The 25,930-nt window shown below is 41.8% G+C and overlaps 1 protein-coding gene across 5 annotated transcripts in view; it reads right to left on the bottom strand.

Annotated features, from left to right (window-relative positions):
* SGCD (sarcoglycan delta) overlaps window positions 1-25,930 on the bottom strand; it is a 1,108,732-nt gene that overhangs the window by 151,257 nt on the left and 931,545 nt on the right. For all 5 annotated transcript variants that reach the window (XM_061424150.1, XM_061424148.1, XM_061424147.1 and 2 more), the window contains 2 exons: window positions 17,600-17,687; window positions 10,984-11,103 (listed from right to left, as the gene is read on the bottom strand). In XM_061424150.1, coding sequence (XP_061280134.1) covers window positions 10,984-11,103; window positions 17,600-17,687 — 208 coding nt within the window. The remainder of the gene's footprint in view (window positions 1-10,983; window positions 11,104-17,599; window positions 17,688-25,930) is intronic.

Here is a 25,930-nt window from a genome sequence, read left to right as displayed (position 1 = left end):
TATCACCCTCATTATAAGATGAGAATGGGAGGTTTTCAAAGACTGAGGAGCTTACCCAAGGTTGTACTGGGAGAGCCAGGACTGGAGTCCAGGCAGTCTGTCTCCAAAGCCCACATTCAGATAACCATCTGCTTTCCAATACTACTGCCCTAAAAGCAGAAACTTCGGCATTTGCTTTTCCAGTCTGTGTCCTGAAGGGTACTGGATATTTTCTTTTCTATCTCTCCTCATTTCTTTTGTTCAGGTTCACATACACCGCCTTACCTGCTCTTCCTGGGGAAGACAGGGTGTCCAAGGAGTTAAGATTCAAAAAGTAGTTCATGGCAAAAGCTTAGAGCAAGGTGGGAGGAAAAGCATAAAATGTATTTTTAGCGTCCCTTTTTTCCCACTCAAATAAGTAGAATTAAACTCAAGTCCCTCCAATAAAGGAGAATAAAGTTAATTTCCTTCCTATTCTGCACACTGAGAGTTTCTTATTCACATTGTCATTTCATTAAATTCCTACTGTCACTGCAGAATACAAACATTTCCCTTGGCCTCTGCTGGGAAGAAAGGAAAAAAAGAATTCAACTCAGGTGACTTCTGGTGGCATAAGAATATTCTCCAACAATCAATAGAACTAATGAGAATGGAGACTCATTAGCTAAACTCTTTGGTAAAACCCTTGTCATTGAAGATGGCCTGGTAGAAGCTCTTGAATAGTTTGTCTCCTTGTCTGAAAACACTCTCTTTTGGGCATTAACTGGCAAGAAGATAACTTTGAAGATGAAAACAAACCGACAGATGTCTGAAAGCACATTAGCTGTAGCTTGATAGAGAAATTAAATTTGTCTCGGTTCCACAAACAAAAAAACACACATAGCCCTCTCTCAGTAAGTGCTGGAATTGGTTCTCTTACAAGCAGCCAAAGACTGAACCTCATCAACTCTTTAAGCAAACTAGAAAGCTGACAAATGTCCCCAACTGCCTTTATTCCCTCCTCCCTCCATTCCTACATAGAGACGAGGAAGACATGGCTCAGCATGTGTGGGGGTTGGCTAAGGCAATGTCTTTGGGCCAGTTCAGGATGTTTACACAGAATGACTAATCCACCCTGCTGATATGAAATCACATCTCCCTCCTGCCCAGGGGAAAAGCATGTGGGGCTATGCAAATAGGTTTTCCTCCTGCATCAGTTATCAACCCCTAAGTGTGGGGGGAAAGCTGACCCGTCCCAGTTTAAGATGCCTGTGTGCATGGGTGGATGAACATATGAAACCAGGCAGTGGAATCACCCAGGCTTTGAGACTTGCTTTTTTTTATTTTTTGGAGAATTATAAGAATTGTTCTCCCAGGAGCCTTTCCAATGAAACCTCTGAAAGCTCATTATTATTTCTCTATTGTAAAATTGTGCCTTTCCTCATTAAGTATCTCTGGATTCTTAAGTTGGGGCTGTTCATCTGAGACTCTTTTATATGTGACTTTCTCACTACATTATTTATGGGAGAATGTATCTTTATGATCTAATATATTATTTCTGTATGCCTCTAAATAATAAACCAGCCTTGGAATGCGGTGCCAGAATTCTACAACTGGCAGTTCTCTGTAAAGAGGTGAATCTCCAGCAGATGGTCTCTGCTGAGGGTAACACAGAGCAGACTCGAATGTTACTATTAGGTTGGTAAACCTCCTCTCCCAAGGATCAATGAACTGTTTAGTTTTTACCACCACGGAAGAGAAAGTGTGTCCACTTTTTCATATATAATCCTGCAAACTTTCTCAGGTTTCCTTCTACTCACTGATGGGATACTTCATAAAAGAAGAGAAAGAAGAAAAAAGATAGAGACAAAGGAAAAGGAAAAGGGGAGAGGCTGTTTATTTAGCACCCACAAACACAGCCTAAATGATTTGAGTAACACAGCCAACTTCAGGTAGCTGGTAGTTATGGCAGAACCCAGTTATGCCACATTCTAAAGCCTTCAAGTTCCTTTTCAAGGAAAAAAAGCAGAGTGGACTAAGAAAAGCGTTAGAGTACAGGAGGAGGCTCTCAAATTCTGAAGGTGCCTCCAGAAAGGCAGTCATGTCTCCAGTCTTAAGCTTCCATCAGAGAAAGAGAGGGGGTTTGTTTTGGTCTATTTGATAGGCTTCTCTAATTTATTCTCTCTTTCTGGGAGCATTTGTTGCTCCCAGATGCCCTCTTTGACCATCTCTTCTCTGGAGTCCACCTGTTTAATCTGTACAAATGATTCTCTTACTATTCTTCTAAACTCTTCAGAAAAGCATCTCTTGTGGCTTTTGTTTTGGCTGGCATTCCCCACCAGACACTTGGCCTCTCCCTTCAAGAGGTGCTTGAGCAACAAGAGCCAGTGCATGTTCAGTTCAGTTCAGTTCAGTTGCTCAGTCATGTCCAACTCTTTGCAACCCCATGGACTGCAGCACACCAGGCCTCCCTGTCCATCACCAACTCCTGGAGTTTACTCAAACTCATGTCCACTGAGTTGGTGATGCCATCCAACCATCTCATCCTCTGTCATCCCCTTTTCCTCCTGCCTTCAATCTTTCCTAGTATCAGGGTCTTTTCAAATGAGTCAGCTCTTTGCATCAGGTGGCCAAATTATTGGAACTCCAGCTTAAGCATCAGTCCTTCCAATGAATATTCAGGACTGATTTCCTTCAGGATGGACTGGTTGGATCTTCTTGCAGTCCAAGGGACTCCCAAGAGTCTTCTCCAACACCACAGTTCAAAAGCATCAGTTCTTCAGCACTCAGCTTTCTTTATAGTCCAACTCTCACATCCATACATGATTACTGGAAAAACCATAGCTTTGACTATTCATCATCTATCCTAAATTGCTGCTGCTCCTGTACATTTCTCTTAACAATGCCACAACTGTCAGGTTGGCATGGTGTACAACACTAGGAACATCTCAACTTCCCTCCCTTTTGACTTTCCACATCTAGTTCATTGCCAGATTCGTTCTGCTTAAAGATGATCCTTCTCATTTGTTCTCTCTTTCTCTCCTGGTTGGGACTTTATGAATCATCAACAAAGGTATTATAATAATCTCTTAATTTAGATGTAAGTTCTCACTGCCTCTGTTTCTCTGTACTATCCAGATTGGTTATCTAACATTCCAAGGTTCAAAAATTACAGTCCTTTCATGTAACAAATATTACTGAGCACTTATTAAGCACAGACACTATTGTAGACTCTGAAAAACAAAAGTTCCTGGTGGCATGAAGTTCACATTTTGATGAGCTAGACAGGATGAAAAAATAAACACACACACACACACACACAAAACACACTATGCCATGTTGTGATACTTACTATGAAGAGGAATAAAGCAGGTAAATGTACAGACCAGAATCAAAAAACACTTCCTGTAAAGTGCAAAATAGTGGGGAGTAAGATCTGTCTCAACTACTCAACTCTGCTGTTGGAGGGTGAAAGCAATCACAGACAATACAAAACCTGGCTATGTTCCAGTACATTATTTACAAAACCAAGCAGTGGTTGTGGCCTGATTTGACCCATAGGCCATATTCTATCAACTCCTGGTATAGACTTCAATAGCAGGAACATGCTATGTTTTTAAGGCAGTCAAAGGAGACCTCTTTGATGAGATGTTATTTAAGACACAAAGAAGGAACTCCTTTATACATAGACTAGAAAAGAGAATTCCATTCAGAGGGAAGAGAGTACAGATGCTGGGTGGTGAAAACATGCTTGGTGATAAAGTAAGGACACCACTGACACCATTCATAATGCCTGGGTTCCACTACTGCATGCACAACAGTCGTGATTTTCCATGATCATGTCTTTGATTATTATAATAAAAATATAAGGAATATTTGCTATTTTTCTTTGCCTAGCACCTGGTCCTCCTCCTGGTAACAGCACCTCAATTTTCCTTTTGAGAACGGACCATGCTCTGTCTCACTCTCAGGCATTTCCAATCAAGCTCCAACAGTGGGATACGAGCCAGGCTGTGCTATACAGCAGATTTTATCACCGAAGTCAAGACGGCATGCTCAAGGATGGGCATATGGTCCCAGTCAGTCCAGTCAGCATAAAAACGAGGACTTGGTTGGATTTATGCTAGGTAGGTAAGCACTCCTCCTGCCTACCAGCAGAGGTAGACACAATACAAGATTGGAAAACAGAGCTGAGAGACGGTAAGAGAAAAAGGGAGACTGAAGCTTGGTTGCATTATTTGAGCTAATGAATCTAGCCTGAAGCCGGCTACCACTGAACTTTTCTACCACACAAGGCAATAATCTCCCCACCACTGGCTTTGAGTTAGAGTCCTAGAATTTACAACCAAATGAGTCCTGACATTTGTAAATATATGCTATTCCATTTGCAAAGAAAGCAATCTCCGTATGCATTCCCCCCACCTCAGTACATACTCAAGACCTAGTTCAAACACGCTCTTCATTTAAGAAGCTCTCTAAATTCTCTCTGGGATACCACCCTTTTCCATCTAGATGCTATAATTCTAGAGTCACTTTGCTTCTGTCCTTCTTAGAAACTTGTTTTCTGCTTGGGCTCTCAGATATTTGCATGTGTGCTTCATCGTTCGGATAAGACAGTTCCCTGAATGAGCAGGAACAGCGACATTCATCTCTGTATCTCCATGACTACCATAACAGTGATGTGGAGATATCTCATATATAAATACGCACATACACACACACATATATATGATATAAACACATATATTTAATGAATAAATACTACTAAGAACACCCTCCTCTTTTCATCATAATTGTCAATTGCCAGGCTGCAGTACAGAATCTCATCAAAAACTAATTCAAATGGCTAAATGCATCATCTGATGTTGTCTTAAAAAAGAAAAAAAAAAGCATCAGACCACATTTAAATTTATATAAATCTTATGCTAATTTAATGGCTTTAGATTTAATTAAAAATGTTTTTCAATTGATAATACTGTAACTCAGATAATTAGCATCAAGTGGCATCTAGAGGACATATTTAAAAAACTAATCTAGAGTATAAATAGAGCTAATTAACAATTAGAATAACAGTTTATAATTGTGCTTTGTTTATAAAGGCTATAATGTCCAATTCATTGTTCAATGAAATTGGTCATTAATGAAGATCAAAATTATGTTTTCTCTGGTGTCTCCATGAAGATGCCTCTAAGATGTGCTGGCTTTTATGATGTCTACATGTGATGCTTTTTAAAGACCATTCCTAACTGTATTGTATTCAATATTCAATATTTAATTATTGAATTCCTATAAGTATTTCATATCTTTGTTCTATAATTAAAGTTAAACTGTACCATGCCTCATCGTCCATGCTAATTTGACACCTGTTTGATAATTAAATGAGCAGACTTGGCTATAAACTTAAATTCTCTTGTGTAAGATCTAAACAGACACCTTTGTAATATGGAAGATCTAAGGTTGACAAAGGCATTGAAGCCCATGTGAAGAAAGACAGGATCTGGTACCTGAAGGAAAGTAAGATTTGAAGCCTAGGGGGATAGAGGTCCATGTGGAGAATCAGGAAGGCAGGCGCTAGAGAGGTGCCGAGTATGATGGCGCAACGGGTAAGCTCGGCTGCAAGTGATGAAGTGAAAGTGATGGGATACTTTCGTGCATAAAAGTCCAGACTCTTAAAATCTGGAACTAGAAATGAGAAGACAGTTCAAGGCAAATACAGATTTAAGGGTCACCTGAAAAGGACAATTACTGAAACTGCATGCAAGTATAGGATTTTCCATAGAAATGTGAAAAGAGAAAACTAAGAACTGACCCGGAGGGAAGTCTGCATGTGATGCCAGGAGTGAATCCACGTCACTGAGTAGGTGAAAGAAGAGTTAGTATAGGAAGCAGAGGAGCAGTTACAGATGTGGGAGAACTGTGGGAAAAGCAGTGTCTCTTGAAGCCAGAAAGGAAGGGAAGAGCTGGAGAACTGTTCCCCAGTGTTCCTTCCCCCTCGATGCGATGCTCCATGTCATGGAATTTAGGGAAGCAGAGGCTTCTGTGATGGAGGTCGGGGTTTCCCTGGTGGCGCTAGTGGTAAAGAACCCATCTGCCAATGCAGAAGATGCTTGAGACAAGGGTTCAGTCCCTGGGTCAGGAAGATCCCCTGGAGGAGGGCATGGCAATCCACTCCAGTATTCTTGCCTGGAGAATCCCATGAACAGAGGAGCCTGGCAGGCTACAGTCCATGGGTTCACAAAGACTCGGACATGACTGAAGCAACTTAGCATGCACGCACGTGACAGATGCATGTGACAGAGGTCCTCGAGCACTGTGGGTAAGACTGCCTGCATTCAGATCCTGCCTCTGCAAGTTTCTCTTTGTGGAACTTTGGGTGTGCTTCACATCACTCTGGGCCACAGTTTATCCCTCTATAAATCAAGTTGACGAGCCAGGTTTCTCTAAGGTTGTGATGTGGATCAAATGCTTGCACTCAGTGCAAGTGATTGGCATCTTGCACAGAATAAGCCCTCAATCTGTGTTAGTTATATTTATTTTGGGGCTTCTCTGGAGCAAAGTGGAAAAAGCTGAGCGTGAACTCGATGGAGAGCTACTAGCCAAGTGGTGGCAAAATTATTTAGTTGTGATTATCTTAGGTCAGTGGTTCTTCAGCCTGTATCAGAATCACCTAGGACTTGCCCTACACTTGAGTTTCTGATTCAATAGGTCTAGGGTAGAGCTTGATAATTTTATGTTAAACAAGTAAGTAGATCAGAGTCGATGCTCCTAACTCTAGGGCCATGCTCTGAGAATCACTGTCTTCGAATGAAAGGGAAGACCCTACAATTTTGGGAAATCAACTCAGGCCTTCAATTCCTCTCGTAAGTAGTTCCTATGTTGAAAAGGTGTTTTCTTTTCTGACCTTAGCTGGGTCCAGAAAATCTACCAGTCTGAACTTAACTGATACCTGAACACTCCTACAAGTCTTAAGCCAATTTCTGAGTACCTTTTTCTGAGAACCTAAAAGAGCTATGTAAAAGTTTAGGACTCGTTGGGTCCCCTGATGCACAAGTGGACCAATAAAATCCATCACCAACACTACAACAGTCAGCATACTGAGGACCAAATACTGTGCTGATCCTCAGTACGTATACTGTGCCATCTAGTTCTCACAACTCCTGTGAGAGTCAGGACTCAGGACTCAAATGACACCATGTAACAGAGAAGAAGGAAGCCTACAAAGGTAAAGTAATGTATCTCAAGGCACTGGCCAACAAATGACAGAAATCAGAATTAAACCTGTTCTTTCAGCTACTCAACAAAACAGCTCTTGCCTGATTTCTTTACCCAGGAAAGATGCACATTATGAAAGATCAGCAACTATTGTCTGCCTCCACATCTTTTTCAGGGCAAAAGACTCTAGATAGCTGACTGTTCTATATGAGATATGGTTACTAGTCTTTTAGCCAGACTATTCAGGGTCTTTGGAGAGTGCCCAAGGTGTGCCCATTGTCCTGAAAACTGAATAGGTGGGTGTGGTTATCCATGGAAGAACATAAGCAATTGTCCTGAGCCCCTGGTTAAGCTACTGTATCTAAGGGACATTATTTTCTTAGTATTATAATTATCTTCTACTGCTTATTCTTACTCAACTATTCAACTAAAATAACTGATTTATTTACATAAGTTTCTTACTATATTCATTCATTCTTATTTCCATTTTTTATTGTGTTCCTCTCTCTTTGCTTTACACATGTAGAAACTAAAGCTTAAAGAGAAAAATAAACTTGGATAGGGTCACTCAGATCCTGAATATCAGTGAAGATTCACAACCCAGGTATGTTAGATTCTACTATGAAATATGCATCCAGACTCCAATCTCCCAAGAGCTTGTGCAGTCTGATGACTCAAAAAGACAAACTTCTCATTAAGCTGAAAATGAAATTGCCTAAACTTCTCGTTCCACACCATATGGTTGAATCCCAGACGACAGGAAGCTCATTTCTGCAACACACTAGGCTCATTTCACTGAGTAGGATGTGAGACCTGTGGGGTGGTCATTTCCTCATCTTTTTAGCACTGGTAGCAGCAGTGGTATTTATTATGATGCTTCCTTTTGAGATGTTTACACACACACACACAAATGCTTCTGATGATGGAGAGAGATTTATCCTAAATCATTGTGCAAGTGAAATATCACCAGCATAAGAAACAACAGCAGCAAAATTATCCACCTGCCTTCAAGCAATCAAATACTACAATCATCTTCCAACCCTTATGTCACGATGGAGGAAAGGAGTTCTTTAATAATACCATCAGAGAATTTCATATACAAAGATGAAACCACAGTGTTTGGACGTCTAAAGTATCTTTGCAAAGTCAGATTTTAAAGCAACGGGGTGACTCATGAAGGTTCAGAGACTAACACGAAGTGCCAAACACCATTTTTATGAAATGACTGTGGCATCAGATGCCAGCACTTTTTTTCCTGGGTAAATACTTTAGAGCTGAAATAGCAAAATACTCTTGAATAAAAAAATAACCTAAAGTTTCTGTGTTGTTTTTTTTTCCCCCACAAGAACTTCAAACTAACATAGAAAGTGCTATTTTTATGAATAATGGAAAAATTGTCATTTAAGAGTTGGCAAAGATCCTAGAGCTATATTTATGTGTAGTCATGTGCACTGAGGATAGTGTTCATAGGCAAGAGTTTGAACAACAGTCACACCACTTACTGGTACTGATCTTGGTAAGTTTCTTCACCTTAGTTCACTCATCTAAACATGGGACCAGTTTGACAAGGCAGCAAATATACTGCTTTAATGAGAAGCAGTCTGCATTCAAATACCTGTATGTGAATCCTATGGCTCACCCCTTCCAACAGTTCAGCTCCATCCTCTGTAAAATGAGGGTAATAAGAAGGGTGCCTGCCCCAAAAGGTGCTGGTGAGGTCTGAAGGCAATCATGCACACAAAGTGTGGTACTTGGATCATAGCAAGTGGTCAGTAGACTTTACTCTTTTTTAAAGGCTATCTACTTAAAGGGCTTTATAAATAAGTTCTAAGAGGCCTCCCAACAGCAAGGGGGTGGAGAATGATGAAGCTACACAACTTAACCTTTAAACCTTAAAAGCCCCATCCACAGCCCAGAGCAGTGCTCTTCTTTTACATATTTTATTGATTGGGGTTTGGTATGAAATTTTATTTTTAAAAGTCTCTGTTGCTAAATTAAAAAAAAAAAAACTGCTTGAAACTTCTGCTCTAGACAACTCTCATTTTACGGACAGGAGAGAAGCAAAGCCCTGAAAGATGAAAGCAGTTGTTCCAGATTACATCCCAGCGAGCACCTGATAAGTGATTAGACCACCCCTGGCTCACTGCCTCTGTACCTGGCCCTCCCATGCCACTGAGCTCTGTCAGGATGGCCATGGCCACCTTCTGACTCTGCTGAGCCTGAGGCTGGTTGGAATGATGCTAAAGTTTTGAAACTGGCAGTGGGAAGCAAAATGGGATCAGTTAAAGTGATGGGGAAGTAAGGGGGTAAATACAAGTGGGAGAATAGAGGTGTGAGGGGGTGTATGTTTTTGTGTGCTTGTGTATGTGTGTTATTATACTAGGCACTCAAGATGTACACAGTTTGAGAGCTTGGTAGAATATCTAGTTGAAAAAGACCTAGAACTCAGGGAAGATGCTGGGTCTGGGGATGGAAACTTAAGAGTCATCCAGCAAGAAAGTTAGTTGTGAATGTATATTATACCAGAGAGATAGACAGACAGACCAAACTGATGGGCTGAGGGTGGGGGTGATGACGAGGAGAACACAGAGCTAATGGAGAAGAAAGATGCAACTTCTTTCAATAACTTAAATTATTTCAATAACTTAAATTATTATGTTATTTTTACTTGAGCTTGTTGTTTGTTGTCAACAACAAACAAGCTCAAGTAAAAATAACATAACAATTTAAGATAATAACAGCTAGTACTTAGTGATCACTTACTATTTTTTTAGCCACCTTACCAACAAATTTACATAGATTATTTCACTCGATCCTTCCAATCTCAGAAGGTAGATACTTCTATTACCCCCACTTTATAGGTGAGCAAAACAGGCACAGAGAAGTTAGATACCTTGCTTTAGGTTCACACAGCTAGTAAAGGATAGAGATAGGATTAAAATGATGGGTTAATTCCAGAGTCTGAACTTTTAACTGGTATGTTTCAGTAACTCTTAGGGAGCAAGAGAAGGAAAAGCAGGATTAGTATTAATAGCAGCATGAGTATTAACACCAGTACCTACAGCTACCACTGGATGAACACCATTTTGTGTTTGGCACTGTGATAAGTGTGTATAACATGATCAAACATGATCCAATTGAACCCTAGGGAGAACTTGAGAAGGCAGATGTTCTTAGCTCGATTGAGAAGAAAAAGAAACTGGCTCAGTGATGTTGTTAATTTGTCTAAAGTCACACAGTTAGGAGGTGACAGGGCAGGAATGAAGAACCAGGTTAGCTTTAGGACTGGAACTCTTAACACACCCTGCTAGACTGTTTCAGTGCACAGTCAAATTCAATGATTTCAACAGTGGGACCCAAAAAGAAACTCCTGCAAATGTTTTTACATATAAATTCTTGGGTCCTTCCACCATGACTTACTAATTTAGTAGGTCACAGTTGGCTCCGTGAACCTCAACTTTTCAGAAGCTTCTGAAATGATTCTTAATTTATAACCTGGTTTGGTGATCATGATGACAATGTATACAAGTCTTGACTGCTTCTTGTAGGACTGTCAATCTGTGAGGATTAGTGCACTTCTTGATATGAGCACACATCCCCACTGGAAGTTTGGTGTTGGCAGACATGCCATGAAGACTCACGATTCGAGAAATTTTTAAGGTGAGAGCTGGGAGGTTCCTCTTCCCTCTTTTATGACAGTAAAATTACCTTTATAGGTAACTGGCCTAAATCACTCTTCTAGACACCATTTCACTGTGCCTCTAAAATATACACAGTAGCATCAAACCAGTTCAATGACTGAAGTTTCCTTACCTAAAACTCGTAATCTCTCGGCTCCTACTACCACTTCATTGTTATCTGCAGAGAAGAGCAATTTTCCAGAAACCGTCTTTACCTCAAACTTTTTGCCATAAGCTTCTACGGCTTTTGGCCCTAGAAGAGGGAGAGAGAGAATACATTAGTCCCACTACATTCAATTTCAAAGAGCTTTTCGCAGAACATACACATCTGACAAGATTGTATTGGACTTTAATGTAAGTGGATTGGTTTTCAGAAGTCAGCCGTGACAACCAGCCTCGTGACTCTAGCCATGTCTTGTCAATTACTTTTAATCATACACTCTCCGGCTGATTTTAAAAACCATCAGCTCCTTCCTCCAAACTAATGCTTGAATGAGATTTCCCTCAGCTAACCACCAAATTACTGTCAAATATTGTAGATTTTGGCTTGTCTTTATGAAAGCACAGAACACTCACCACCTCCTGGACTGGCATTTCTTTGGCCAGCCCAACTGCTGGAACTGGCCAAAGACATGCCAATTCTTCAAGAGGTGATGAGTGTTCTCTGCTTTCATAAAAGGGCATCTTTAAATTCAGCTGAAATCTGTCTCATTCTTTACCCTTGACCCACTGGCTGTTTTTGACACCAGACAAGTATATAACTCATCTTCTAGCAGAAGAGGCTATAATATATTGTAATTGTCTTGAAAGCTATTGAATCTTTCATGCTGGAATTTCACTCAATAAAAAATAACTTTTAGAGGGCTTATCTATAACAACAGATGCTATGCTTGAAGCTGGGGCTATAGTGGTGGTGAAAGGAAGACAAAGTCCCTGATCCCTCAGCACTTACCTGCCAATATACATTAAAACATGTATTAGTAAATCAAACAGAAAACCACTGAGAGTTTTAGGTACTGCTGCTGCTGCTGCTGCTGCTAAGTCGCTTCAGTCGTGTCTGACTCTGTGCGACCCCATAGACGGCAGCCCACCAGGCTTCCCCATCCATGGGATTCTCCAGGCAAGAACACTAGAGTGGGTTGCCATTTCCTTCTCCAATGCATGAAAGGAAAAGTGAGAGTGAAGTCGCTCAGTTGTGTCCAACTCTTAGCAACCCCATGGACTGCAGCCTACCAGGCTCCTCCATCCATGGGATTTTCCAGGCAAGAGTACTGGAGTGGGTTGCCATTGCCTTCTCCTTAGGTACTACAGAAAAATTAGAACAGGTTAGTGTGTTAGAATTCTTAAAGAAATGGAGCTACCTAAATACCAGAAGTTCAGAAGGTTCCAAAAAGTTCGACCGCAGAAATGCATCAGGATAACCTAGGGGTATAATCATCCTCAGTGATCCTACCTGAGATCAAAAAGGAATTTATCTTTTGGTCTGGAAATTCATATAGAAAAAAATTTGAGGGTAGAGCCCAGAAAGCTTATATTTTCCTCAAAACTGCCCAGGGGATTCTGATACAATTCTCCCTTAGTATCTGTGGGGACTGGGTCCAGGATACCATTGGATACGGAAATCCATGGATGCTCTCAAGTCCCTCATATAAAACAGTGTGATATTTACATATAACCTATACATATTCTCCTGCATGCTTTAAATGATTGAATTATTTAGGATACCTAATACAATGTACGCTGTGTAAATAGCTGCAAATAAAATATCAATGCTATGTAAACAGTTGCCAGCATGGGGGCATATTCAAGTTTTGCTTTTTGGGTCTTTCTGGAATTTTTTTCTCCCAAATATTTCTAGTTGTAGTTGGTGAATACAAGAATGCAGAACTCCTGGATGTGGAGGACCAACTGCATAGCATTTTTCTTTCTAGTCATTTTTTCAAGACAGTGTCACTTATTAGTAAAAAGTAGTAATGAAAGGGCCTTCAATGCCTTCCATGTAAAGATCACTAGGAATACACTTGGAGTTGAACAAATTGGATTTTTAGCTCACGGCCATAAGAGAGAACACACACCATGGGGAACTGTGGAGTTTCTCATCAAGAAGAAAGAACTTATAGGATCTTGCCCTTTATGGTAGGTTATGTGAGGGAAGGGCTTTAGGAAGTAGGGTTTTGTTCTGGATTAGATAGTGTCAGGAACTGACAGTAAATTTATGATTAGCATTTTAGTAAATCTTATCTAGAGGACAGAGGACCAGAACAATGCTAAAACTGTAATAGATAAAGAGCAGTCACTCATATTAGAGGGGGATAGAGCATAGTCTGGTCATTCTTGTGGTTTGGAAAAACGTTTCTATTTTTAATCTGTGTTCAGACATGATCACAGTTGTGTTTGCTTTTTGTTTTGTCTCTATCTTTCATGGTCACCAAGTGGCCTTGTCCGATGCTGATGTCCTGTGAAATTCTGTTCACACAGAACACCAAAGCTTGGCTGATAGAGCCGGGTCGGCCCCCGGATGTCTGGTGTCTGCCACTCTACTCTTTGGCAAGACTATCACACTATCAGAGGACCATCAAAAGGTAGAAATTATGTCCCAACTTTCTCATTTTCTGGTAACATGACTTTGGGAAAATCATTTGATCTTTCTGAACCTCATTTTCTTTATCTTCAAAACTGTGCTACTACCATCGCTTCTATCTACTTCAAAGAAAGGTTAAAATGACTGACTTATACTGTGTTTATACAAAGAACTCTGTAGGTACAAAAGAGCTGTGAAACGTAGGGGGACTGCTTTTATGATCACCACCACTGGAGTCATGACCACAGCCATTTTTCTAACGTAATGCTCTCAATACACTGAAATAAATGAGGGTGACCATCTCTGATTGAACTTCCCTCTTTCCCATCATTATGTCAATTCAGCTGGACCTCTGACAAAACGAAGGACATTGGAGAGGCTCTTTAATGTGTGGGGGATTGAAACAGCTGACAGAGCACACATTTCCAAATGGCATGGGATTAAGACGTCTTCTTTGACTGCCATCATGCTGGGTGTGAGAATGTGTGTGCTAAGTCATTTCAGTTGTGTCTGACTCTTTTGTGACCCTAAGGACTGTTAACCCGCCAGGTTCCTCTGTCCATGGGATTCTCCAGGCAAGAACACAGGAGTGTGTTGCCATACCCTCCTCCTGGGGATCTTCCCAACCCAGGGACTGGACCTCCATCTCCTGTGTCTCCTGCATTGGCAGGCGGGTTCTTTACCAATAGTGCCACCTGGGAAGCAAATGACAGCAAAGCCAAGGGCTCCCTCAAGGTCACCAAGTGAGCTAATGGTAGATCTGCATCTGGAACTGCGGCCTCAGAATCGTTCCATGGCAGAAAAGGCGTGTTTACTTGTCTGGAAAGGGAAAGGAGGCTGGTGCGATGAGAAGGGGAGCTCTTGAGGATGCGAGGTATTAGGAAGCTAGAGTCAAGGATGAGAGAGGCTCGTAAGGACAGACGCGTTCAATGAGGGTTTGGGATTAGGCTGCTTAAGGATGGCTAAGATGCAGCTATCTTCTTGGTCACAGCAAAACTTTCAGTAAAACCTGTATTACTTAGGAATTCTTTGAGGATGTTACTTTTTCTTTTTAGGGTGAAGACTGCAGATAAGGAGGTCTCGTGAGAATGAATGAATGAATGAATGATCTCAGCATGGGCACAGGGTGAGTGCAATTTGCCCAATCTGGATTGATTCAGATATGGTGTAATGACTTGGGAACACAAACGCCTGGACTGTGTTTTCAAGGACTTGGGCAAGACCACGAGACATACTCCCAAGGAGTCAAGAACACTGGCCTGTGTGTAAGCTGAGTTTTCTCTGAACCTGTTAACGGTGTGTGAGATGCAAGTGCGTGTACTGAAGAGATGACAGCCAACAGAGAACACAAGACAATTAAGTTATTTTGTTTTTCAGGCCTTCTCAGAATACAAAATGGACTTTATCCGGGGCCAGAATCATTTGGGTATATAAAGCTCAGTAGTTGGTGTTTTAGCCAAAACCCCACAGAGAGACCACTGGCTCCATGGTGCAGATGGCTTGTTCTGTTGTTGATTTCACCTGGGGCTGCCAAACCTCTGTGGATGTCGGCGAAATCTTAAAAAAAAAAAAAAAAAAAATTCTACAGAGAAAAGTAAATGGAGCTGGAGACCGCTCAGGAGGTCTCCTGGCAAACTCACTGTTCCTCTCTGGGATGGAAAAGATCACTATTTGTAACCTGAAACTCCTTTTCAGTTAATCCCTTTCTGCTCACAGTGGCCTATGCGTGAAGCACCTCCTCAATTCACCTCCTCCATCAGGGCGCGCCAGCCGTGTCCCAGTGCTGCTACGGCCACCTGGAAGCTGTAAGGACCTGGGGCCTTGAAGTCTCATTTCTTTCCTCATCCCCTTCGTTCCGGGGCCTTTTCCCACTCTGGTGAGATGCTGTGTCAGACTTCTACAACTTTCCTCTCTGCAGGTCAGAGGGTTCCCCCTTTGCACCTACTACCAAGGCAGTACTAAACCAGCAGAGGCATGAGTCAAATATGTGTTTTGTGATCTCGCCTGGGAGCCTAACCATCATTTAGAACATTGTTTCTTGTGAAAAGATCATCTGAATTGCCAACACTAGAATTTCTTCTGGGCTTTTGAGACAGTCATTAGGTAATAAGCAGGAGAATTCTTGAATCCTCAGGACTGTCTTAGTAAACCTGGCTGCTGGGGCAGCTGGTAGCATTTGCTGTCAGGTAAGCACACCGCAAAGTATAACAGGCCTTAGGAGGTATTTTCTCCTGGACCTGCTCTGTGCTTTCCCCCACGTGTATCAGTGTAAAAGGAGAACCCTGAAGAAAAACCTTAGGGAGTCTGTGCTTGGCTATCTATGTTGGAGATTCTACTTAAACATATGCACTATCCACTCTAGAAGGCATCTTGAAAGGTTGCTACCAGCTGGTGTTAGGCTGGCTTTTGGCCCATCTCATTTGATATTACCTTGTGCCCTACCTTAAGAAGTAAACAGGGGTCTCTGCTCTGGGGTCTGCCCTGAGCAGAGGAGACGAAAGAAGATGGGGAGGAGAGAGGGACAAGTGAGAGAACAATGGGAGAGGAAAAGGAGAGAGAGAAAGGGGAGGGAGGAGGAGGAAGAAAGAAGGAAATAGAGAAAGAGGGAAGAGGAGGGAGGAAATGGGGGAGGCAGAGGGAGACCAGGGAGAAGGAGAGATAGGGAGGGAGAATGGGGTGAAGGGGAGAAAAGAGGGGAGCTGGAAGAGAAGTAAAAAGTGGGGATGGGGGGAGGGGTGGGGAAGGAGAGGGAGAGAGACTGACTCTTCCTAACAGTCATGCATCCAATTCCAGCTTTATCAAAACAAAATCTCTCAAGTCAACCAAATCTCCCACTGCAAATAAATGGCAAATGATCAACAGGCTAAATAAGTTCCTTTTGAACGCGGGAATCTGGGAGCTGGAGGTCGGATTTATTTCCCTCCTGGAGGCAATTTTCACACATGCTGCTTAAATCATTGCTTACTGAAGCTATTTATTTAATTATTTAGCATCGTGACTGCGGGCCAGATGTTAGAGAAGCCAGGCCACTGAGCCGGGCGCCGGCTGGAGAGCTTGTTGTTTATGGATTTCGGGCTGTGCCACAGCAGCTCCTCCAGTGGGAGCTGGTCCAAGTCACCCACTGGCTGACTGCATCCCTCCAGACACCCACATCCTGCAGCGGGAGGGTGAGGCACACACCCCCACCCCGCCCCAGTGAGAGTCTGGGCATAAAGGCACCTGCCTCCCTGTGGCATGTTGATGAGTGGAGCTCCAGATGTTTCAGTCCCAGTTATCTGTCAGGACATTCAGGCAACTGGCTTCTCAAAATGTCCATCTGTATACCTCTCTCTCAGCCCTGAAGCCAAACAAATGGCATCTTCTGTCTGGAAGTCTAACAATGCCATTCAGACACAGTCCCTTTCCCCCATCCACTGTGGGGGTGCACAGAGGATCCTGTTTACTGCTGTTCATAACCTACAGAGGGGGTAATACCACCCAACACATTATGTGACCATGAGACCCGTGTTCATCATTAGAGTCGTTATTGTGAATAACCTATCCTTGTTTAAATTTCAGGACTATGCAGCTTAAACCCCACTGAGTGCTTTCCGTGGCTGTTAGAAGCAGATCTGCTCTATTAAAAGGAACCACAGAAACATATTCAGGGTGGGGGAGGAATACAGCTGCATCTCGCAATGGAGCTAGGTTCAAAGTCAGCATGTAGGGCAAATATGGCACGGATTCAAACTATCACTACAAATCCCTTTTACAATCCATAAAGTATGATGTGCATGGTTTTGTATATGCTGTGCTATCTCCCAATTAATCCAACACAGCCAGCTTTTCCTGCGGCACTGGAGGAGAGAGCTTCCCTGTGGCTGAGCACCAGCTGAAGCAGCTGGCTGGTGTTTAGGGGCCATGCTACATGAAAAATTGTTTATTCTTCCTCCCTACCCGCTAAATGAGTATCATCAGATTTGCATAAGTTAAATGTGTGTATAGAATGAGCCTCTACCCTTGAGTAGCATCATGGAACACATGCTTTGTTCTCTTTTCTGAGGCTGTAAAATGTGTGAGCAGACGTTCCTTCTGAGATCCATCACACTGTGCTTAATTCACCCTTCCATTCAATGCTTTCTGAGTGCTTAGCCCGAACCAGGCACTACTGAGTTCTTTCTTTTCTTACCTGTTATCAGCTGAGTTAGTACTTTAGTCTGTTCATTGAGGATATTCACTGTAACATTTCTGGCAGATTTGAAGTATAGGGCATTACCCTGTAATAAGAAAATAAGAGAAACACATGAAAATAGCAGATTTCTTTTTTTTTCCCCATTATAGGTTCTTATAAGATATTGAATAAAGATCCCTGAAGGAAATGGCAAGCCACTCCAGTGTTCTTGCCTAGAGAATCCCAGGGACAGGGGAGCCTGGTGGGCTGCCATCTCTGGGGTCGCACAGAGTTGGACACGACTGAAGTGACTTAGCAGCACAACTTAGCAGCACTATAAAATAGATCCAGTTTTTTATTTTACAGATGGTGACAAAAGATTTCTAAATAACTGTAGTCCCAACTCTCCAAGGGCTGAACTGATCTTTGTTATTTTTTTTATTTTTTGCTGTTTAGTTGCTAAGTTGTGTCTGACTCTTTGCAATCCCATAGACTATAATCCGCCAGGCTCATCTGTCCATGGGATTTCCCAGGCAAGAATATTGGAGTGGGTTGCCATTCCCCTCTTCAGAGGATCTTCCCAACCCAGGGATAGAACTTGCATCCCCTGCCCAGCAGGCAGATTCTTTACCACTGAACCACCTGGGAAATAAAATTCTAATTGACGTATCTTCATTTGAAAATCCTAGCTGTTTAGTTATCCCCACATATATGATAATTAATTGGCATTCAGCCAAAATGGATTTTCCCCAGAGAGACACACAGATAGACAGATATACTCAAAAGAGATTTCATATACACATACACACCCAAATTTGTTGAATCCAAGACAGAGCCCTTTAGCTCTTGCTGTAGATGGTAGTTAGCTCTGGTACACGGGATGATCAGGAATGTTGATAGTCTCCTAATTTCACCCTCTCTAGTTCACCATTTTCTCCAAAGGAATCATGCAGAGCCCTTAGTGGAGAGTAAATGCTTGTGTGAAATACACTAGGTCTACCCCTCCAGCAGGTCCACCAGCTGTGAGAATCCAGGTGCTCTGCGGGAGGATGGTATGCTTTTTGTAGAGATGTTTACCACATGTGGACACACAACCCAGGAGATCCAGCATCTCCAAGAAGACCTCTGCCTCCCCTTTTTTCCTTTTCTTTATCCAGATTTTTTTTTCTTCCAGGCATCCTCTACCTCCAATCCATTTCCCTTTTATCAAAAAGGGCACCTGATTCCTCTTCCACATGGTGGCAGACATTTCTGAGAATGACTCAGAACAAACACTGGCTTGCTTGTTCTATAAAGGTCCTGATAAATATTTTTGGCTTTGTGGGACATATTGTCTCCATGTTAACTACTCATATCTGCTGTTTTTGTGAAAACAAGTCATAGACAATACATAGACAAATGGGTATGGCTGTATTCCAATAAAACTTTCTTCATGGACCAAGACAATTGAATTTCATATAATTTTAAACAATATAATCTTACCATGTCATAAAATGTCATTCTTCTCCCCCCTCCCCCTTTTAAAAATACTAAAAACTATTGATTCTTGGGTTGGGAAGATCCCTTGGAGAAGGAAGTGGCAATCCACTCCAGTATGCTTGCCTGGAAAATCCCATGGTAGGCTACAGCCCATGGGGTCACAAGGTGGCGGACACGACTGAGCGACTAAACCACCACCACCACCAAAAACTATCTCCGTTCACTGGCCGTTTGAGAACAGGCAGACATAGGCCATAGTTTGTCAGCCCTCAACTTAGATGTTCTTTGCTTGGAATAAACTAAAGCTATAAAACAAAGGATGAATCTCTGACAGAATATGTCAGTAACCAGTTAGTTGTTATTAGAAAAGAGAATGTGGGTAGTCATCCTCATCTTTTCAAACCCTTGTTGCCACATGGCATCTGCCTGAAAATATAGTAAAGCCACTATGGACTCAGTCTCAAATACAGAGAAACCACTCTGCCATGAATTGTGAGGAAAATGAAGATGGGAAAGACCCCCTTCAGCTTCAAAGTCTTACATTCTGATGGGGACAGTGACACAGCACACACACCTACACGACCAGGCAGGGGACGGCAAGGGTGATCAGAGAGTGGAAAACAGTGTGCTGAGACTTTCCTGAAGCGTGAGGCTATTCCTGGCTTAAGGATGCGCAGAGAGAAGCAAAGGGGGTAGTCATGTGTGAGCTGAATTTCCCAAGGTAGGATAGGACTTTCCCAAGTTGGAACAAAAAAACAAGGAAGATTATGAACTCTCTCATCTCTTTTTCCTTCTAAAACTGGCAATTCGTGGGCCCAGCCCAGTGCCTGGAGATGGTGAAGAGGCAGGGGTGTGCTGACTGCAGCTCAGGTCGAGGTCTGAGTTGTTTCCACAAGAGGCGGGGCGGGGGGGGGGCGGCCACCACCCAGGCATCGTCCACACACTGATGGTTAGAGCCATGGCCCTCTCACCCAAGGTTAACTGCTAAAACAGATGGACGACTCACTCAAGCCCTGAGGAACCAGCTACCCTTGAGTGAGGGTTCTTGTCCTAGTGTTGAGGGAGGAGAGAACTGCCACATCCAGGCAACCACTGAGTCACTGACCCCCACCCTCCATTAATGGCTTAAAATTAAAATTTTGCCTGGTGAATGAAGAATATTTTTTTTGTTCTGTTTTTTAATTGGAACAGGGAAGAAGAAATACACTGAATCTAAAGTTGACATAGTTCTTTTTTCCCCTGTCCATTAGAAAACAAATCTTAACCAAAAATTGTTTATTTTTGCCATTGCTTCTGGCAGTGCTTAACTCTTCTATGGAAAACTTAAAAAGTAAGCTTTTTAAGTTCAAGCAATGTGAGAATTCAGAACTTGGAAACTGCAAGGGGGATATAGGTTTCCAGAAGTTAATGTACTTAACTCTTCATATATTGAGCAACCTGACACTGCAGAGAGAGAGGTGACCTGAAATCAGAGAACTGGATAAGCTCCACAGTCACTGACCAGTGTGTGATTCTGAGCAACTTAATTGCTCTGTGGTTCATTCTCTGCAAAACTGATAGCAACAGCAGCAGCTGGGGCTGACATAACTGAGCCCTCTCTATGAGCCAAGCACACAGTAGAAGCCCTGGAGTCAAGCTATCTAGTTTCCAATCTCTACCACATTCCAGTTGGCTGACTGAGAGAGTTAAGGGTTCTAAGTCTCAAGTTTCTTGATATGTGATGTCACATGTATTATTATTATTAAAATACAGGGTGGACAGGGCAGTTTAGTGACAGAGGCAGGAGGAGGAGGGGGTTGGGGGAGCAAGAAAGAATGGAGGGTGGCTTAGATGACCTTTCTTTGTATATCCTCATCCTTACAATCCACCTGTGAACTAAGTTTTGGGTATCTTCTATGTCCACTAAAGGATCCCCCTATAGTTGCAAGTTTTTCACTATTGTCTTTCAAATGCCAGTATTTTCAAATGTACTTGCCTGTCCTTAATATTCACTAAATTCTATTGAGGAGAAAAAAAAAAAATCTCCTAACAGCTTTGATCAAAGTTTACAGCAAGAGATAAACTACAGCCAGCCATTCCCTTTTATTACTATGTCAAAATATAATACCTTAGCATTAATTGATCTGTTGTGCTAACACGCTGGCAAACAGTCTTTGCTACATCAGGATTTAAACAAAAAGCCTCATTCTAGCCTGGGACACCTTGCTGTGATCCTCCCAAATACCTGGTAACAGAAAGGTTGCTGGGAAAACAGCAGGAACCACCAGCTAACAAACTCTGAAGTGCCTCCCCTGACAGCTGGGTCAGTGGCATCATATTTGTTCTCTGGGTTGGCTGGCTGAGGTTAAACCAGGGAAAAGCAGCCAAGAAAAGCACCCCTGGGGTCTCTGCGGTATCAGAATGAGTAGGGGAAACACTTCCATGTCTGAGGAGACACTAAATTCTGCCCACTTAGCTGCTTCTATTTCCTGTCTCCGTCCCACTCCCCACTGTAGCCCCTGGGCCTGGGGAGGTTAATTTCTGCTGCAGGACAGCCTGCTCTGGGGCCAGTGAATTTCCCTAACTAACCTCAAGGCAACCACCCAAGGACAAGGGGCTTATGGGAGACCAGGGGGAGGCTTAGCCTCGCCTACTGGAAAGGAGTTTGGCAGACCCAAAACTGCTGTGGATTATCAGCAAGTCAGTCAGTGGCCAATCAGCCCAGATTCTCCTGGACACAGGCTGAGCTGTGTGGGACATGAGGAAGAAAGCACGTAAAATCTCCCCCACTTCCGGACAGCAGGAGAGTCCCCATCAGGACTCTCCTCAAACAACTAAAGCCTGCAGCATTTGGAGGGATAAGAACCCCCATTAATTTGCTTCTCTAGAGCACAACAAGCAGAACAGAATCACACCTTTTCTTGATGACTCAAAACCACTCAATAAACATTATTTGTCCTACAATGTTTTCCAGGGGTTACTGTACGCAGGCAGCTATTTGAACACTTAATGGCTCCATCATGCTGACATTTTGAAATTACCTGTTCTTATATGAAGACAGTCTATATAAACATCAAATACTCCAAAGCTTATATTGAAGAGCAGTGGTTCACATCTCTTTCAATCTGCCAGGATTCTCCTTCAGGTACTTCCCTCTCTATGGCCCAAAATATGATCTGTGCTCTCTCTGATTGGCTTTAGATGTTAGCCGCTGAATTTCTGCAATGGTATGAACTCTTGCATATAATTTTGGTCAAATCAATATTCAGAATCTATTTTATTAAGGTTATGTGTATACTGCCCACAGGTAAATGAAATCAAGCTCTTTAATTACATTTCCTTTTCCTTTCTGGCCCACTGTTTTTTTCTTTTCATAGAATAGATAAATGTTTCATGTAAAAAATGCTTTTTTTTCCTTCCAATGTTGAATCCTTTTTCTTTAGGTTCTATTTTCTAGGAAATAACCTCAGCTTTAAAAGTCCAATATTTCTGCTGATTAAAAAAAAAAAAAAATTCTACTACCATACCTGTAATTTTCAAAAGCTTTTTCTTATTCTTTGAACCTTTCTTTTATATCATCCCTTCTTTGATTGACACACTATCCTTTCTTTGGGGCTTCCCTGGTGGCTCAGATGGTAAAGAATTTGCCTGCAATGCAGGAGACCTGGGTTCTATCCCTGGGTTGGGAGCATTCCCTGGAGAAGGGAACACTGGCCTCCCACTCCAGTATTCTTGCCTGGAAAATTCCATGAACAGAGGAACCTGGCCAGCTACAGCCCATAGGGTCACAAAGAGTTGGACACTGACTGAGTGACTAACACTTTCATTCTCTCTTACAGGGGAATAAAAAAGCTCTTTGGAAGCTCTGTGTTTCTGGAAGGGCAGACCCTGCCATAGTGTACTGTAGTGGTGAATTGGCTAATTCAATGGAGAACCTCCAAATGTCAGTATCTGTGGGCAGTCAGTACCTGTGGGCTAGTTTCATCAAAGAGGGATTGTCTAAATTCCTGCCAGGCAGGTGGTAGATATAACCTTAAAAATCAGTTCTGATGTTAGAGGGGGAGAGGGCTGGATATGTTACTATTCATTGGACAGACTTTCCTTCAAACATGTTTTCAGCATTCGTTCTGTCTAACAACCAGAGCCTAGAGTTATTCTGGTTTAACTTTTATTTTTTATTTTTTTATTTTTAAAAATTTTTATTTTATTTTTAAACTTTACAATATTGTATTGGTTTTGCCATATATCAAAATGAATCCACCACAGGTATACATGTGTTCCCCATCCTGAACCCTCCCTACCTCCTCCCTCCCCATACCATCCTTCTGGGTCGTCCCAGTGCACCAGCCCCAAGCATCCAGTATTGTGCATTGAACCCAAACTGGCGACTCATTTCATATATGATATTATACATGTTTCAATGCCATTCTCCGAAATCATCCCACCCTCTCCCTCTCCCACAGAGTCCACAAGACTGTTTTATACATCAGTGTCTCTTTTGCTGTCTCGTACACAGGGTTATTGTTACCATCTTTCTAAATTCCATATATATGCATTAGTATACTGTATTGGTGTTTTTCTTTCTGACTCACTTCACTCTGTATAATAGGCTCCAGTTTCATCCACCTCATTAGAACTGATTCAAATGTATTTTTTAATGGCTGAGTAATACTCCATTGTGTATATGTACCACAGCTTTCTTATCCATTCAACTGCTGGTGAACATCTAGGTTGCTTCCATGTCCTGGCTATTATAAACAGTGCTGCGATGAACATTGGGGTACACGTGCCTCTTTCAATTCTGGTTTCCTCAGTGTGTATGCCCAGCAGTGGGATTGCTGGGTCATAAGGCAGTTCTATTTCCAGTTTTTTAAGGAATCTCCACACTGTTCTCCATAGTGGCTGTACTAGTTTGCATTCCCACCAACAGTGTAAGAGGGTTCCCTTTTCTCCACACCCTCTCTAGCATTTATTGCTTGTAGACCAGAAACTATAAAACTCCTAAAGGAGAACATAGACAAAACACTCTCCGACATACATCACAACAGGATCCTCTATGATCCACCTCCCAGAATATTGGAAATAAAAGCAAAAATAAACAAATGGGACCTAATTAAACTTAAAAGCTTCTGCACAACAAAGGAAACTATTAGCAAGGTGAAAAAACAGCCTTCAGAATGGGAGAAAATAATAGCAAATGAAGCAACTGACAAACAACTAATCTCAAAAATATACAAGCAACTCCTACAGCTCAATTCCAGAAAAATAAATGACCCAATCAAAAAATGGGCCAAAGAACTAAATAGACATTTCTCCAAAGAAGACATACAGATGGCTAACAAACACATGAAAAGATGCTCAACATCACTCATTATCAGAGAAATGCAAATCAAAACCACTATGAGGTACCATTTCACGCCAGTCAGAATGGCTGCGATCTAACTTTTATTTTTAATTGAAAGATAGTAAATTTACAATGTTGTGCTAGTTTCTGGAATATAGCAAAGTGATTCAGTTTTCTATATATATATATTCTTTTTCATATTCTTTTATTCATTATAGTTTATTACAAAATATTGAATATAATTTCCTGTACTATACAGTAGGACCTTGTTGTTTATTAAGACAATGGCACCCCACTCCAGTACTCTTGCCTGGAAAATCCCATGGACGGAGGAGCCTGGTAGGCTGCAGTCCATGGGGTCGCTAAGAGTCGGATACGACTGAGCGACTTCACTTTCACTTTTCACTTTCATGAATTGGAGAAGGAAATGGCAACCCCCTCCAGTGTTCTTGCCTGGAGAATCCCAGGGATGGAGGAGCCTGGTGGGCTGCCATCTATGGGGTCACACAGAGTCAGACATACTGAAGCGACTTAGCAGCATCAGCAGCAGTATGTATCTGCTAATCTCAAACTCCTAGTTTATCCCTCCTTTCTCTCCCCTTTGGTAACCACAAGTTTTTTTTTTTTTTTCTCCTATGTCTGGAAGTCTGTTGAAGTTAATTTGCATCATATTTTAGATTTCGCATATAAGGGATATCATATGGCATGTATTTGTCTTTTGCTGACTTACTTCATTTAGTATAATAATCTCGAGGTCCAAACATGTTGCTATAGATGACATTATTTCACTGTGTAAATGACTGAGTAGTATTCCACTGTGTACATGTACATCTTTATCCATTCATCTGTCCATGGACATTTAGACTGCTTCCATGTCTTGGCTTTGTGAATAGTGCTGCTATGAACACTGGGGTGCATGTATCATTTGAATTGGAGTTTTTCTTTGTAGGCAGCATATTGTTATACAATCTGCCACTCTATGTCTTTTGATTGGAGCAGCTAGCCCATGGACATTTAAGGTAATTATTGAGAGGTATGTATTTAATGCCATTTACAATCCTCTTTTCTAGTTGATTTTGTATTTTTCCTTTGTTCCTTTCTTTCTGTTTTTCCTTTTGTGGCTTGATGGTTTTCTTTTGAATTATGCTTGAGTTCTCTTCCTTTTGGCTTTTGTAAATCTACTGGATGTTTCCTCATTTGTGATTACCCTGTTTTCAAGTACGTTAAACCACTATTATATTTATTTGCTTTAGACTGGTGATCATATGGGTGGTCATATAGGTGCAAACAAATCCTAAAAAACTCTTCATTTTCTTACTCCCCTCCCCAACGTTTTATGATTTTGATCTCATTTACAACTTCATATGTATCCTTTTGCTCTTCATTGCAGTTATCATCACTTTCACACACACACAAATTTACTTTATGTACTGGCTTAAGTGGTTTATTTTCCAATTGTGATTTTTCTCCTTCCTATATATTCTTGCCTCTTTTCTATTTAGAGAAGACTTTTTAATCCTTCTGGATGGCTTAACATTCTAGATAAA

Source organism: Bos javanicus, chromosome 7 (assembly GCF_032452875.1).
Source record: "Bos javanicus breed banteng chromosome 7, ARS-OSU_banteng_1.0, whole genome shotgun sequence".
NCBI lineage: Eukaryota > Metazoa > Chordata > Mammalia > Artiodactyla > Bovidae > Bos > Bos javanicus.
This window is presented reverse-complemented; position numbering and strand designations above follow the sequence as displayed.